At 37.3% G+C, this 16050-nt stretch overlaps 1 protein-coding gene across 1 annotated transcript in view; it reads left to right on the forward strand.

Annotated features, from left to right (window-relative positions):
* LOC108668897 (irregular chiasm C-roughest protein-like) overlaps nt 1-12170 on the forward strand; it is a 47066-nt gene extending 34896 nt beyond the window's left edge. Inside the window, exons 11-13 of the mRNA XM_047880417.1 lie at nt 2257-2345; nt 8934-9188; nt 9531-12170. Of these exons, the coding sequence (XP_047736373.1) occupies nt 2257-2345; nt 8934-9188; nt 9531-10061 (875 nt within the window). The 3' untranslated portion in view covers nt 10062-12170. The remainder of the gene's footprint in view (nt 1-2256; nt 2346-8933; nt 9189-9530) is intronic.
* Nucleotides 12171-16050: the final 3880 nt, after the last annotated feature.

A 16050-nucleotide genomic window follows, 5' to 3' on the forward strand; every position in this document is an offset into this window, starting at 1 on the left:
ACGTGACGTTTGTGCTCGACGAACTCCACGTGACGTCTGTGCTCGACGCACTCCACGTGACGTCTGTGCTCGACGCACTCCACGTGACGTTTGTGCTCGACGCACTCCACGTGACGTCTGTGCTCGACGCACTTCACGTGACGTCTGTTCACGACGCACTCCACGTGACGTCGTATCAAACTTATACCCTAAAACTCTTGTTCTTACTTCAAGGGTAAAGTTTTGTTTGTCAAATAATAATATGCACATTGTTCTAACTTCACCATAAAAATACTTGATTATAGTATCTTATTCGAACCTCATTTCTATGGAGTTCATAAATTTAAAGTTTCGTTGTTTTTTATCAGCTGTGGCAAATTTTATCGAAAGTAAAAGTAGAACGCTGCTTATTTTTTTATTGAAACAGCCATTGCTTGAGAAAAAGGGCAAAACAAAAGACGTTTTTTATATGCACATGCACACATCAAGAGGGTAAAAACTGCATCAAAGTTAGTATTTTTGTAGGTATGTTCGGGCGGGACAAGTGATCCAAAACAATATCAACATAACTTTCAAAAAATTAATACTTACAAAACTTTGAATGTCATATTTTTCGATAACACATGTGATTAAAATGGTCCAGGTGCTCAGCAAAAGGCGTGCAGTGTGGCGTTTCCAAGTCTTGGAAGGAAAAGATTTTTTTCAAATCACGATGTTGTGTGACTTTCTCGATTTTGAGGGATGACTGTTAGAGATGTTTTTACCAACACTTCTCTTTAACTTCACTTCTTGTTGTTTGTTTGTTTGTCTGCTACAAATCTTATAATCGATATTTAGCACACTTCTACCTGTCCAATCGATCTGAAATTTTGCACACTTGTGTAAAGCTGGAGACAATGCATGAATCAATTAACAGAAAAAATAATTTTAAAAATTATGCAATTTTTGTTTAATATTACAAAAAATGTAAAAATAATTTTATCTGCCACAAATCCTATAATCCATATTTGACACACTTCTACCTGTCCAATCGATCTGAAATTTGGCACACTTGCATAAAGTTAGAGACAATGCATGAATAAAGTTAGAGACAATGCATCAGTTGACAGAATAAATAATTTTAAAAATTTACTAAATTTTTAATCATTAAAAAAATTTAAAAAAAAATACAAATTTAATTCATTGTACATGTGTAACATCAAAGACACTGGATAATTAAGGAGTCTTGTCTTTAACAAGTAATTTTTAAACACATATTATTATTTTTAACTTCACTTCTTTTTGTTTGTTTGTCTGCTACAAATCTTATGATCGATATTTAACGCACTTCTACATGCCCAATCGATCTGAAATTTTGCTCACTTGCGTAATGTCGAAGACAATGCTTGAATCAATTGACAAAATAAATAATTTTAAAAACAAAAAAATTTTAAAATAAAAAATGTAACAAATATTTTTATATTCAAAATAAAATAAGAAATTAATTTGACATGTGTAACATCGGAGACACTGGCCTCTTTAGAAGTTTTGTCTTTAAAAAGTAATTTTCAATCGTATAGGTATTAATTTTAATCACGATGCTGCATGTGGAGCGTTCTCGATTACAGGCTGTTAAATATATTTTAACTTACGATGTAGTGTGGGTTTTGCTATTTAATGCTGTTACGAATGTTTTAACGATGCGAAAGCCGTGCCACCCACGTACGACTTAGCTGTTATGAGACCCTCGGCTGAGTTCGTCGTACAGAAGCACTTGTCACCAGGGTAACTCCAGTTTTGCGTAATGACCGAACTTGCCGCATTAATCCATGCGAGTTGCGCCTCCCTAGCGTTCAACTTCACCCATAATTAATACGCTACAATTTTAAACTAATTCTTTGTTGCCAAGTCGCAAGCAAAGCTGGTTTATGCCGCTCGATGTCATGGGCTGAGCTCTCTCATATGACTCCCATTTGTTTTCGTCGTGAAGCTGCCTTGTTTGTAGAATGCGTCCCTCATTTTTCATCCGATTTTACAAGACGTGCAGTGTAATCCAAACTTCGTACACAAAAATGCCAAGCTATAGAGAGAAAATTCCAATCTCATGTATCCCTAATTGTCGATTCCTCCCTGTAATTTCAAAGAACGAGAATGTATGATTTACAAGAGTTTAATTTTTAATTCGGTTATCGATGTATAATCTTCAGCAGTATGAATATTAACCTCATGCACTGATAAAATAGAAATTGTGTCGAGCAATGAATTCATAAATGTAATAAATTATTTTCTTCTCCACAGCCGCCAAAAGTAACGGAGGCCTCCCTGAAAAAACGGTCTCGTTGCAAATCGGTGATCACAGCAGCAACGGAAACGACTCGGATTTTAAGGTGAGATTTTTACGTTGTATATTCCTGCTGTACGTGCAATTGATTAATTATCTTCAGAATGAAAAAAAAGACGTTGATGTAAGTTTAGCCAACCACAGTATTATCCGGAAACCTATTTTCATTAAATGGAAGAAATTATCAATTTTCTATGCTTCTTCGATTCTTGATCGGATAGTGCTTAAGATGATCAGCCTACCTGTGGCATATGAGAGTGGAAGATATAAACTTTCATCAGTTCTGTTCACAACAAATAGTTCAGTATAACATATATCACCAGGTATCATGAAGGTTCAAACCATGTGCAGAATATTTCATTTTCTCTATGCTTTTCACAACAAATACTACGTGAGGCATGCATCAGCGGACATTGGAATAAGAGATAGGCCGTTCTTTTAAATATTCACGGTTCAAAACATGTGCAGAAGATGTTATTGTCCCCTATGCTTTTCACAACAAATGGTACGATAGGCATACATCAGCAGGTATTGGCACAAGAGAAGTGTCATGTTTACCTCACAGCCCGTTAAGTATGCACCGCTGATACATAATTCAAGAGGCAGGTCTTTGTGAAGTCTGCCTCGCTGGTACGGCCGCGCCCATAATTGCTTCAAGCTTTAAGGCCTCGCAACCTTAATTGCGTCATCTTCACCTCAAATTTGTATCGGTATTCATTGGATAAAATATTTAACGACTCAGCCGTATAGCAACACACATGGTGGTCACGGTGTACAGACCTGATCTCCCTTCATTGTGATCTTCTGGAATTTACATGGTTTTATTGAAAAAATTACAAATGTTTTTCTCGCGCTGCAAGAACAAATCGATGACTTGTAATTTCATTTATGATTTGCATGAGGTTGATTTGAAACCATACTTCAACATTATTTAATTCATTGACAGGTTTAGCTCAAAATATTTCTTATTTTGGATACCGCTATTTTGGTTTGTCTAGCCTGTGGGTTTGAGCGCCATTAATTTTGGCAATAAATAATTTTTTAACTTGAGAATATTCAATATTCCTAAAATTCACTAGTATTTTGGAATATTTAACAGAATATATATTCAACAGTTGTTCCCCATGCAGTAAGATGTTTTATTCTATTATCTCGTAATTTTGACTAAGTACTTTGCTTAATCTTTTATTATATCCCAAGTCATATATTCTGTAGGGAATATTTATTTCGGTTAACTGCTTGACTGGCTCATTAGTTCCAATTAATTCGATTTATCACCTCAGACTTTTTAATAAACATCAATTATTATACGTAAGTTTAATTTAGTGCAACTTTCCTCAGGCCCATTTAAAATTTTCCCTATAATATTTTTTGGAATTAATTATTAATTTTCATATACGGGTAAAATATCGCTTTGTGAATCACGGCTCCCTCTTGTTCGATATTCGAATAGAATTATCGTTATCATCATAAGTAACTTTCTAGGAACATTTCTCATTTACAAGATATACGTTCGCCATAACAATGACTATTTACTTGATATTCGTGTATTTGTTTGCACCTTCATATGCTAACTTCCATGAATATTGTGGAAACTTGGGCGCAGTATTTTGCGAGTGCAGTAGAGTGAGAATAACTGCAGTAGAAGGTACGCTTGGGAATGGATCTAATGTACTCGATCGGACCGTCGATAGTGGGCCAAAATATGCGCCAGTTTTAACTCACCAAACGAGAGGTTTCCAGAATTTCAAACGGGACCTTCCGGGGGCTCGGAGGCAGAAGCTCCATTCTTCGTCGTGTTCCGGAATATCGAATTTTATCTCTATGCTAAATTGAGAGATATGTCCTGCTCGAAAGTTTTCGCTTTGTGCCAGTGAGCGGAGGTTTTAAAAATTCCAATGCTTCTCCATAGAAAGTAATGAATTTTTCAAGCAATTTATTATTCTTTATTGTATCACATTTTTGGTATACTTGATTTAACTTCAATTTAAAGTCTATCCGGACTTTTCTGGTGACGACGATTTTACTTCACTTTATTTCGCCACGTTCAAAATCATCTCTTTTCAATTTTATTTCGGTTCAGTTAAGATCGAAAACGCGGGATCGTTTTGTCATTTTTAAAGCTCATTCTACTCGAGGTTTTGTTGCGTTGTAAAGCAGCCTGTCTATACCCGTATTATCTATGCACGAGAGCATTTCCTTATCGATCAACGGCCGGATTATACCATCATGTTGTCAAGACTCCCAACATCCCATCATTAACAGATGATTAAACCTTTTTATTTAATTTTTTCCTAGATTCCAAATCACTTGCCGGTAGCGCACTACAAAAAGTGGCTTCCGTCATAATTATTTATTTGTTCAATTTATTTGTGTGACATTGCCTAGGCAATGCAGTGTCATTGTCTCTAAATAAATGCTCGCATTTCAGGTTCATGATTTTGTCCATGTATTTTTTATTTATTTCTAGCTAATTCATCAAACATAAATACGCTATATATATTTGCTCTACGTATAATCCTCCACTTAAGTTGAGTCACAGCCGCACTTGGTTAATAAACTTATTTAATTTAATGTCAAATAGATATTAAATAGGAGCTTCCTGTTTACCAACTCGTCGAGATTTTACGTTGGATTCACTCATGTCAAATTTTGTAGACTCCAGTTATCTGTTGTTAATTAAGTTACTTCTTGCTGCCTTAGGCAAAGCAGCTTATCATTTTCACATCCGGGCGTCAGCATTAATTAAAAATTATAGTTAGAAAAAGTTTGTAATGGTCCAAATTATCATAGAGCGACATTTGCAAGGCATTAATACAAACGGAAATTCACGTGTAAATTCTGCTTACGATCTAGCAAAATTTTGTTAAACATTTGTGTGTCGCCTTTGCTCTGTTGGCGGGGAGCTCGACGGCATCTGATATATTATCGCATTAATGACAACGATGCCACTCATTATTTCAATGATGTTCCGACTGAGTATCGAATGTGAAAACAAATTCCAATGTGACTTTTGAAGGCATCCAGCCTCTTGTGTCTTCATTCTGCCACGCCTCTTACTTAAATAATTCACATTTAACGTCATTAAATTTATTCCTCAGTTGCAGTTAACCGTTGTTAACTGCGTATAACGTAGAATAGCGCAGAAATATGTTGACGAATTTACTTGGTTGGGCGGTAAAAATTTGGGCTTGGGGAGTCGACCAAGTTGAGAAGTGATATTTGTCGTAGACTTGGGTTTGCGCTGGACCCTAATCTTGTTAACTCTCCGATAACTAGAGTTGGATCAATGCTTGGCTTTAGATAATGGCTCAGAAGGATTTATTACTGACTTTGCCGGGATTTATTCTCACAGTGGCTCCTTGAAAGAGACCACGTAAAAAAATTCTCTGTCAGATGGGCTCAGTAAACGAAAAATAAACGTTGGAAAATTCTAGGGGTGAAAGGTACGAATCTGCAGCGATGCTAGTGGCGTTCTCAGGTCTTGCGGCGTCCTTATTTCTTGTAAGTTGTAAAATGGGATTTGAGTAATAATAGACCGTGAGTCGCAAATTTTTAGCACCTAGTTACGACTAATTCGTTTTAATTTTCTTCGTGTCAAATAAAACTATCCAGACTTGTTTTATTGTTTGACTCTGACATTTTAATTCTTTTTTATTTTTTTTTCATTCCATAGCAGTTATAGTACCTCGGTCCATAGTGATTCCCTTATTGAATTAATGAAGTATAATTAATGCTGAATAATTGTGAGCCTTGTTGGAGTTTGCTACGAGATGGACCGGGAAGAGTTTTTTTTTTGTTCTTGACAAATTGGATCTATTGCATTATGAGTCTTGATGCAAAGATCATTTAATACCATGGGATTTGGTTGTTCGTTAGACTTCCAAGTTTTTCACCGTGTGAATTTCGGTGCCCTTTTATATTTCCCTACAATAATTGTAATGAATGAAGAAGTTCTGCACAGAAATGGATTTTGTTCCATAAAATGGTTCAAACATGCTTCTTAAAGAATATAACGTATTCAATCAAGCGATACTCATTTTTTATAGATTAACCTCAACTGTTCACACAACACTGGCACATTAGCAGTCATGGAATTTTATTCGTATGTCTGAATTTTTCCAAACAACGGAACTATTAAGGGCAAATTAAGTACGTAAACTATTCAGAAAAAGCGTATATAATTTACTAATAACCATCGCTTGCAAGAATCCTTGGAATATAGGTATTACGTTAGCTAATTCATACAATTATAGATGTTAGGATTTTCGTACTGTAGGATCCTAATTTTTTTTTTCGTAGCTATGTGCGGCATATAAAATGTGATCAAAGAACCTCGTTAGCGAACGGAGAGGTAAACATCATTGGACAATTTTTTGATCCTTCAAAGTCGGCGTAATTGGTTAAGGTTGGAAACGATAAGTTCCTTCTGGCTTAACAGCTAGGTTACAGTCTGGAAATATCGTGCAAAAATGAATTTCTTCTCCGTGAATTAATTTAATATCAAAATCATTGTCATTTATAAAATGACAAATTTTGAACTGCTCTCTAACATGATATCGTTTATTTATACAAATTTACGATTAGACCGTACACATTTATCCCTAATTTAAGGTCTAGTTTATTAAATATTGCAAAATCTAAGTCATTAAAACGTGCTCTAAGTCAGAAAAATAACGTAAGTTGCTCACGAAAAAATTAGTAAAGAGATTCTGCAATACGTCTTGGCACGGTTCTGTTCATAAGATTCCAAAGTACTGCCAGCACGCTCTGTTCGGCGTTATAAGTTGTAGAGACAGAATTATCTTTCAGTGAGTTCTGGTTAAGCATCCCGCAGGCGGAATAGCAGCGATATTCTCTGTGTACAGAGACTGTGTGCCTTGTTCCCAAGAGTAAATATATTATGCGCCATCTTGGTGAAATTGCTTCTAATATGCCTCGGAGAAATAAGGTACTACTGCCACCATAGCGAAACTCTCCTTCTATATAATAATATGCAGAGCACCGATTGCTTTCGCTGGCGCTTGCCTATTTTGCGGCAGATCGCAAGCATTGGCTATACACGAGCCGCATTTTGTGTGACTGCGCTTGCCTAGATTCACTGTAAGGAACCCAAATTCGTTACCGCATTGAAATTGAGTTAAAGTTTGATACGATTGAGACGTTTTTTCTGCTTCGTTTCCAGCTTCTTGTTCACAAATTGAAACGTTGCCTTTTGTTGGAAATGTCAACGTTAAAAGAGTAGCGAGCCTTGCTGCAGTGCTGCCGACCTGATGACGGTCGTCTTAGGTTTCCGCGCCAGTGATCGTCAATATACTAATGAACCACCAGCATTAAATTACTCATTGATTTTGATTCGGAGGCCACATCGCTCACTTCAAATCGTCCTGTAACGATGGATTGAAAGGAATATACTTCTGGACATCAGACTTGGATATTTATGAAATTAGCGCCATTTTACAGCAAATTTTCAGAAGCTTGTCTTTTGCAATTTAATACTGTACAGTGAGAAGAGTAACTATTGTTGCTTTGGAAAATTATCGTTGCTTTGATAACAATTGTCGCTTATATTTATTTAAGAACGTGGTGTCTAATATTCGAAAACCGCTGCAAAGCATGTACCGTTCCTACTCTCCTACCGTTCCTCTTTCATCTTCTTCATAAATTGAAGTAAAACCCATTTTCACTAGGAACCGTTTTGAAATTCTTTCACACCATCAATTTCCGCTAAGGTTTATTTCGCTTTCAATTATTTGCAGACCACCGTGGGCTCGAATGATGTATGCGATTTACGACGCAATGAAAATCGAATTAGCCATGAACAGAAACTAAAAATCATCGTAAAGTTCTATCCGAACTTTTAGCGCCTTCCAGAAGTTAGTTTTTACTCGCCAAAACCAGCAGATTTCCATCGGTGATTTCGTCAGGAATATTATTTCTGTCCGAATTGTGCAAATATCAAGAAGTCTGGCAAGAAAAGTTCACACATTTTTTTATCGCAGTCGGTCCTGTTGTTGCAGCGAAATAATCACGAGCCCGTTCTCTTCACATATTTGATATCATTCAAACAAATGCAGTTTTCTGAACTTGTTATAATCATGACAACTATACTGCCTGTTAATCATAACACTAATATTTTCCGCACTCTATATATGTTATTTCTTGTTGTAGTTTCCCAATCTTATTAATTTCACTCGGTGCCGCGAAGCGAGTCCTTGTTCACTCCAACCTGATATTTACTATTTAATGAATTCCATGTGAACAATAATTTGCTTAATTTACGTAATCAAGGCAAAACGTTTCAAAAACTTAGATTTTAGTCCCATTTCACTAGCACGTTGAAATAGAGAGCCGCACTGGGTTGTCGCTAAGCAATAATATTTCTAGCTTAATATAATAAATTGAATTAATCATTAGTCATTACCTCACCATCCCTAATTTTGTTAGAATGTAACAAATGCTTTAATTTTTTGTCTTATTTCGTTGTCAGGTTGTACTGAAGAACCGCACTTGTTCCTCGCTAGGCAATAATATTCTCTATTAATATAATAATTTGAATAAATCATTACCTCACCTTACCTAATTTTGCTAGAATGTAACAAATGCTTTAATTTTTGTCTTATTTCTCTGTCAGGTTGAACTGGAGAACCGCACCGGGTCCTCGCTGAGCAACTGCAAAGACACGGCCGACTTGGAGCGCTGGGACAAAGACGCTGTCAGCAACGCCGGCAGCGCGACGCTGACGGGGGGCAACGGCTCTGTCAACGGGCGCCACCTGCCCCCCATTGTGTCATCCCCCAATAATGCCCCCACTCCTCCCTCTTATCACCTCACCACCTCATCCCCTTCTTATCTCTACCCTGAAGGCTACCCCAGGATACCGCTAAAGGTACGTGTTATGGCAGTATAAGTTTGTTTATGTGATCTAATTAATGAATTATAAAACTTTATGCTGAGAAAGATGTTAAATGTGTGTGCTGCATGACTTTAATGGTGAAATAAATGTAACTGGATATGAGTTTTGCCGGAATTTAACACGCTTCTTATCACCAGTTTGTGGGTTTATATTATTACTTAACCATCAATCAACAATTCCGTTTGTTCCGTTTTTAATGTGTGGCAAAATCTGCAAATCACAATAAAAATTCTTTTAAGTTAATAAAAATATGCAACTGAATCCCCAGCTGGTTCAACTTATAAATAAAAGAATAACTCCAAATTTTATGTGCAGCAAAACGGGCACGTTCTGAGCAACGGCGGTGCTCTTTCCTACGCAAACTACGCAGATCACAACAGTCTTGGTGGCCAGAAGCATGGCGTCATTACCAGCGGCTTCTCCTCGGTCGGGCTTGGCGGAGCTTTTTCTAATGCAGGTCCTACTTATTCCCAAGGACCTTTGGTCACTTCAAGCCAACAAAATCTATTCCCAAGTTACGCAGACTACGACATTTCTAGGGACAACATCGACGGATCACCTTCTTTTACTCACTCATATCCCAACGGATACAATAACCAGTCTCTGGGATGTTCTACTTTGCCTTTGGGTTTACATTTGACGTCCCGGAACAACATGAACAACGGCAACAACGTGCCACCAGTACCAAATCCTCCGACCTCCGCGTCGATAAGCGAGCACGTAAATTCTACTTGTTCGCCTTCCTCTGCCACCATACCGAGGCTGGGGATCCCGGTTGACCCGAGCCAGTACATCATGCCGCCGCGCACGCAGGTAATGCAGGGGGCTCTCGCAACACACGTCTAGTCTCAATTTTAGAGTTGCATCTCAAGTTGCGCTGGCCGTCTCCGACGCGCTCGTTGTGAGGTGAAAAGAAAGTAATAGCTTGTTTGTTAGTATATATAAGTGCGCCGTGGTGATGCCGGCGTATAACTTGAGCATTTCGTCGGCCCGCTGCTGGCCGATACGAGCTCTGCTCGGGGCTTTGTGAGGCTCAGTGAATCAGGATCCTGCTAGCTCGGCCTGATGTGATGGATAGGTAATACGCGTAGTATTAAGGTTAAATTCATGCCAAATCCGTTACTATCAGGAATTATTTATCAACAAAACGTCCATGATGGATAATTTTTTCCCATTTTTTTTGCCTTAACAAATGGTTGTATCTGCAACTGAACGTATTAAGCACAGCAAATAGATTGGTAGAGAAATATATTTATCTAAATTACTATTTCTGATATAGCGTCTGCCGCGGCCCAATAGATTTTATTACTGAAATATTTATTGCCCCTCTGAATTGCTGCTACGGTTTTACTTCTTTCTATTCGATTTTTAAAGCAAGATGCCGTTCTGTAACATAGCGTTTATATAAATTTATTTTAATTCGCGAAGCCTGCTTACGTTACATCTCTTGGATCTCATTACTGCTTAACTCGTGACCGATTCCAACATATGACATTTTGAGGTCCCTAATTTAATCGAAGTTTACATTATTTCTTTCATTTCATTAAAAATGTACTAACTTTTTCCGACTTAGAAGTTTTACACAAATGAACTTTTACCTTAGTTTTCAGTTTACTCTAGCAGAAACATGACAATCTTTTGTGTATATCGTAATTAATTGGAATACAATCTTTTATGTGCATTTCAATTAATTGGAATAGATTGCGCAGCACAAGCGAGCGGACTTGTATTCTTTGATGCCTACGTCAGTATTAAAACTTTGGGTTCTAAACTTGGCGCGAATTGTTTGTTCTCGACTTGGCTCTCGTGCGCATCGTTTACGGTTGGTATTTACAACGACTCCGTGTTTGCTCATTAGTCTTTATGTGAAATTTTCAGTATTGATTATTATTGATCAAATAATTTTAGTATAGAATAAACCCGTTGTGTTGATTCGTTGCTTTACATTGGCCGGCACATTATTTGCAGGTCTTTCGATAACTAATCGAGGCGAAATGCCTGTTTTCAATGCCAAGTTTTTAATTTAAAATTCAACCTTCGCCTGAAATTTTTATTTGCCGGTCGCGGAATATGACTTCTGAAAATTCATCGGATCAATGACTGAGTTATTGAACTAAAAGCAAATGTAGGTATGTTCATGCAGTGTTGGAAAAATTATTGTCGTATATGTTCCGTTTTTGGGAATGCGAAGTGAGAAATCTTCCAAGCAATAACAGACGGCTGTTTTTGTTCTATTTTTCTCGTCTGGTCCAATACCTATGCTCTGTAAGTACCTAAATCAACGTGTTATGTTTCTATGTACTTTTTAAAAAAGGAATCCTATGGTTTCCTCTCCATCCATATCAATGTAGAATTACTTGAAATATCGTTGTACTGTACATACGCATTTACTCAGAATTCGAAGTGTCAAATATTTTTACTGTATCGAAAATGTAAAATTAAATAAATATTCTGCTGTGAGGAGTGCGATGCTCGAGGGATAGCTGGGATTTTCTCGTCCATTTATTCGTCATTAAAGAGAGACGTTACTCTGTTTTTATGTCTGGTTGAACGATTGTCATTTGCCGTTTTCATTTACAATAAAACTAAAAGTTGTTAATTCTTTTTTATTTTACGAAAAGTATCAAATATTCATTCTCATTCATCTTTTCATAGTCTCTGAGTCAATAATGTTTTCTACCGACTACTCAATGAAAAAGTGAAAACAGTTATTATTTACTTATATAAATTTAAAATTTCTGGAATTATATTTAATTGTATTTAAAATTATGCCGGGAATTCTCTCTAGAACTGCGCTCTATTGTGTCATAAGACGCGTAGGTGCAAAGTGTGCAGGTCGCATCCGGCTGATTCATTTCTTCATATCAGTGTCAATACTCATATCATTATTTGTACATATCAAATGTTTGTAATTTTTGTACATAGCATCACAGTTGCAGTAAATATATTTTAGCATCCGTATTTTCATTTGGAATATCCTTGTAAAAGGCTCTCGATGCTGTCGTAGAAGTGAGCACAACAAATTATTATATCTCAAATACTTACTTAGACAAATCTTATTAACTTTGTATTTTTTATCAAAATATTAATTTTAAAGATACCTCGCATTACACAAAAAGTGATAGGGTTGCCTCTATATTAACTAGCACGGAGCGTGTGTGCCACGTTCCCAAAGAGGTGATAAACAATTGTGTGAGGGCAAAAGAAGTTCAAATTGCAGTATTGTCATGACACGGCGACTACCTAACCACTCAGCTCATTGTTGAACAAATTTTATCGCCTTTGCTTAGCTAATCCACTTCAGTGACTGAAAATGAGCTAAACTGAACAAATTAAAGGAGCGAAGTAGATCAAGCTGCTGCGCAACTTAATCAAATGAACGACAGCCGCGCTGCATGCTAACGCATCTCCTCCATGCGGGCTGCTGATGCGACACGGGACAGGCGATGCTGCTGCTGCGCGGCCACGGCCTCTATGAGGGAGACCGTGCCATCTCCGAGCAACGACTGTGCTGTAGAATTCCTCATGCGGGCGCCTAATGTAACCCATGGTTGAACTAGTAGATATATAGTTAAACCATGATGTAACCCTTCTTGGTTCATTATCAAGAAAATCGAAGAATCCGTGTTGGCAGAGTGGGCAGAGCATGTATAGTTCAGAGTGCAGTTCGTAATGGTAATAGTAGGTAATAGTGGTGTCCATTTCGATTATTCTAAATCTAGCTTAAAGTTGATTCTTGATATTGCAGAATTATTACATGCTTTGCTCTAATCTTTCAGTTCCCAACGACCGACCACATCGCCCAGAACTGATATAGGATTTGGAGTATTTTGAAATCACTCAACAAATATTAACTTTTTGTAGGAAATTTAGTAGTTAATTCTATTGTTGTACATAAAGACCCACGAATTTCGATTATTTCGCTCGGGAAAATTTCAGTTTAAATTAGTATTCTTACAGAAAATGGTCACTGTATTAAATGCAAACTTACTTGACTCTATTCGAGTAATCATGTAACAAACCGAAACCCTTGAAATATTCTCAGGCCTTCCCATGTATTCCGTGGAGCACTCGACCTAAAATGAAGAAGAAAAGAAAATTTCATCATTTGGTTGAGGTGGAGCACGAGAAGGAAAGCCTTGAAGCGGCGGTTTGGTTGGCGGAAGTTTAGTGCTTGGTGTAGAGTTGGAATGAAGGTGAGGCTGGCGCTGCTCTATTTGGATCACCGAGCACGCGCTCACCTGAGCAACTCTAAATCAGAGGGAGAGTTGGGTGCTAGTCGCGAGAGGAACATGTGGGCGAAATATTGGTCATCTCATCTCCGGCCAACCCTAGGCCATAAAGTGGCCGATGTTCATGATTTTACAAAACATGCTGCGAAGTGCAACTGTGGCAGAAGAGTAGAAGTTTTCGCCTCTCGTAACAATTTTTTCTGTTTCGAATTGGTAATGAAACTCTGTATCAAATGAGTCTGTGATCTTGCTCGATGGGCTTAGCAGGGATGGCTGTATAGTCCAGCAATCCTCATTCATGATTTTCGAATGGACTCGTAAAAGCTCCTTGTAGATCTCTGTGGAAGCCGAGGCCGATATAAGAAGGCCATACAACATATCTTGGTAGCAAAATGCAGGAATATTTTTTTTATGCTGAAAATTTTCAATCAACATTTTTGTAGGTGACGAAAAATTTGAATTGATTCGGATGACACTCATTTCGTACGGAAATCAACACAGGTACAAATTACTTAAAAATCACGATGAATTTTGCAATAAATATAATTTTACGTTCATTGTTGATGGTCAAAAATGAAATGCCACTACATCTACTTCATTATGATTATGAAATTCATCTGCGAGAGAGTGTAGTAAAGTTCATGTGTCTATTCGGGAGAAGAACAAAAAAATCACGAAGAAAAGTTTTGTTTATATTAGGGCATATAAAAGGACCAGCATGGTGGGAGTTTCTTTTTGTAGTGGTGGTGGCGGTGGCTGTGAGATGTTCGTCCCCATTTCTGTAGAGGTATCACTTAGTAGATTGGCTTGGTGCTGCTCTGCGATGGAATGTGCAGCCACGGCGGAGTGAGGTGAAGCAGCGGCTCCCATACTGAAGGCCAACAAGCGTCGAGGTGGCAACGATGGCTTTAAAAATGTTGTACATGACCACGAAGATCATCTACTTGTTTTACGAGATAAAAAGCCCCAATTTTTTTTTGTGAATTTTAGGCTTCTTTAAATCGTAAAATATGCTATGTGAACTCATGCTGATTTTTTTTTTTGATCGCCAATCCGGAGGCCACAAGTATTTCATTCTAGCTCTTTAATTATAAATAAATGGACTTTTTTTTCATTTTTTAAGTGGATTCGCTTGTATTACTTCGTACCTGCAGTCGCTTATGCACGGTCGAAATACAACAAATTTCGAAAAATAAAAAAATACAGCCAAATTTTTTCCACCGATATCTGCTCATGGCCAATTTCCTGTCGTTTGAATTGCATATCAAAATTGGAATACTGCTCTCACGAATTTTTCTAACAATAATACAGCATGCGAGTATCGCTAGAGTTGAGTGCATTGAATATACTGCGGTGCACTTCATCACATCGTTGCTATACATCACAGTAATTGCTCTCGCCTAACTTGTCAGGCAATAACTGCGCGTTTTATGATCTTCAGAAGCGATTGCGACAGTTTCCAGTGAGGGGATTGCTCGGGACTCGAGATATAAAATTTTGTTATGAACCTCCATCGACATGCGCTCGAATTTTTAGCTGTTGATGCTTGGTTATTTATAAACTAAAGCTCGCTTCCATGATAACAATTCAATAATACTATTCCTTCCTTTCTAAATATTTTTTAATTTTTTACAGAAGAATCTAGATTCGTGATGAAACAAGGATTTTAGAGTTGAAATATGCGAAAATATTAAACATTTTCATCTAATAGTCAATAATCATAATTAGATTACTTGTATTAGGGGATTAACATTTGATTCCTCAGTTAAGTACAGTTATCTCTGAAATTTTGAACTTAGCATCGCACATAAACTCATTTTATATGCAGAGTGACAATGCGAGCCCTTTAAATGTTATTTATTATTACACTGATTCATTTTTAATACAAGGAAGTCCGTGAAAATATGAATTTGTCACCAATGCACTTGTATCTCCATTCATTGCAGGCTATCCGCACATAGTCATGATGTAAGTTCTACACGAAATGCACGCATCACGATTCATTTCTCCATCCCACGAATGTTCAAACTTGTACACATACTATACAAAAGAAATGACTTATGAACGAAGTGTCTCGCGCCGTTATCGCTACAAAATTCTCAAAACTTCACGCATTCGTTTCCCAAAAATCCAAGCCATCGAACTTCGCGACTTTTAAAGAGAAGACAGCTTTGAACATTAAAATTCTTGGTGGTTGTCGACCGACGTGGCGACGAGTAAACGTCTTGGTTTTGGCATTGCCCGAAGAAGACCAAAATGGCTAGTGAAGATGGCTGGAATAATGTAAAGAACATTTAATATTCTCGCCAAAATTCTGATTAAAAAATTTGCTCATTTGTTACTGTCGTTCAAAGACGACGGTGGAATGTATTACTCAAATTACTATGTACAAAATGTTGAAGTACATATATGAGCGCTTGTGAGGTCTTGCATGATATATTTACACGCTTTTTATCTCCAGCAGTGTAGAGCATACAACAATGCTAAAATAACACAGGAAATGATTCACCCTTTGTATGTGACTAGCCTTCAAAGCGGTAAGCCAAGTTAAGTTGAGATTCCTAACATAAATTCTGATGATTCTAAATTTAACGACGATGTAC

This window comes from Hyalella azteca, unplaced genomic scaffold, assembly GCF_000764305.2.
Source record: "Hyalella azteca isolate HAZT.00-mixed unplaced genomic scaffold, Hazt_2.0.2 contig5386, whole genome shotgun sequence".
In the NCBI taxonomy this organism is placed as follows: Eukaryota; Metazoa; Arthropoda; class Malacostraca; order Amphipoda; family Hyalellidae; genus Hyalella; species Hyalella azteca.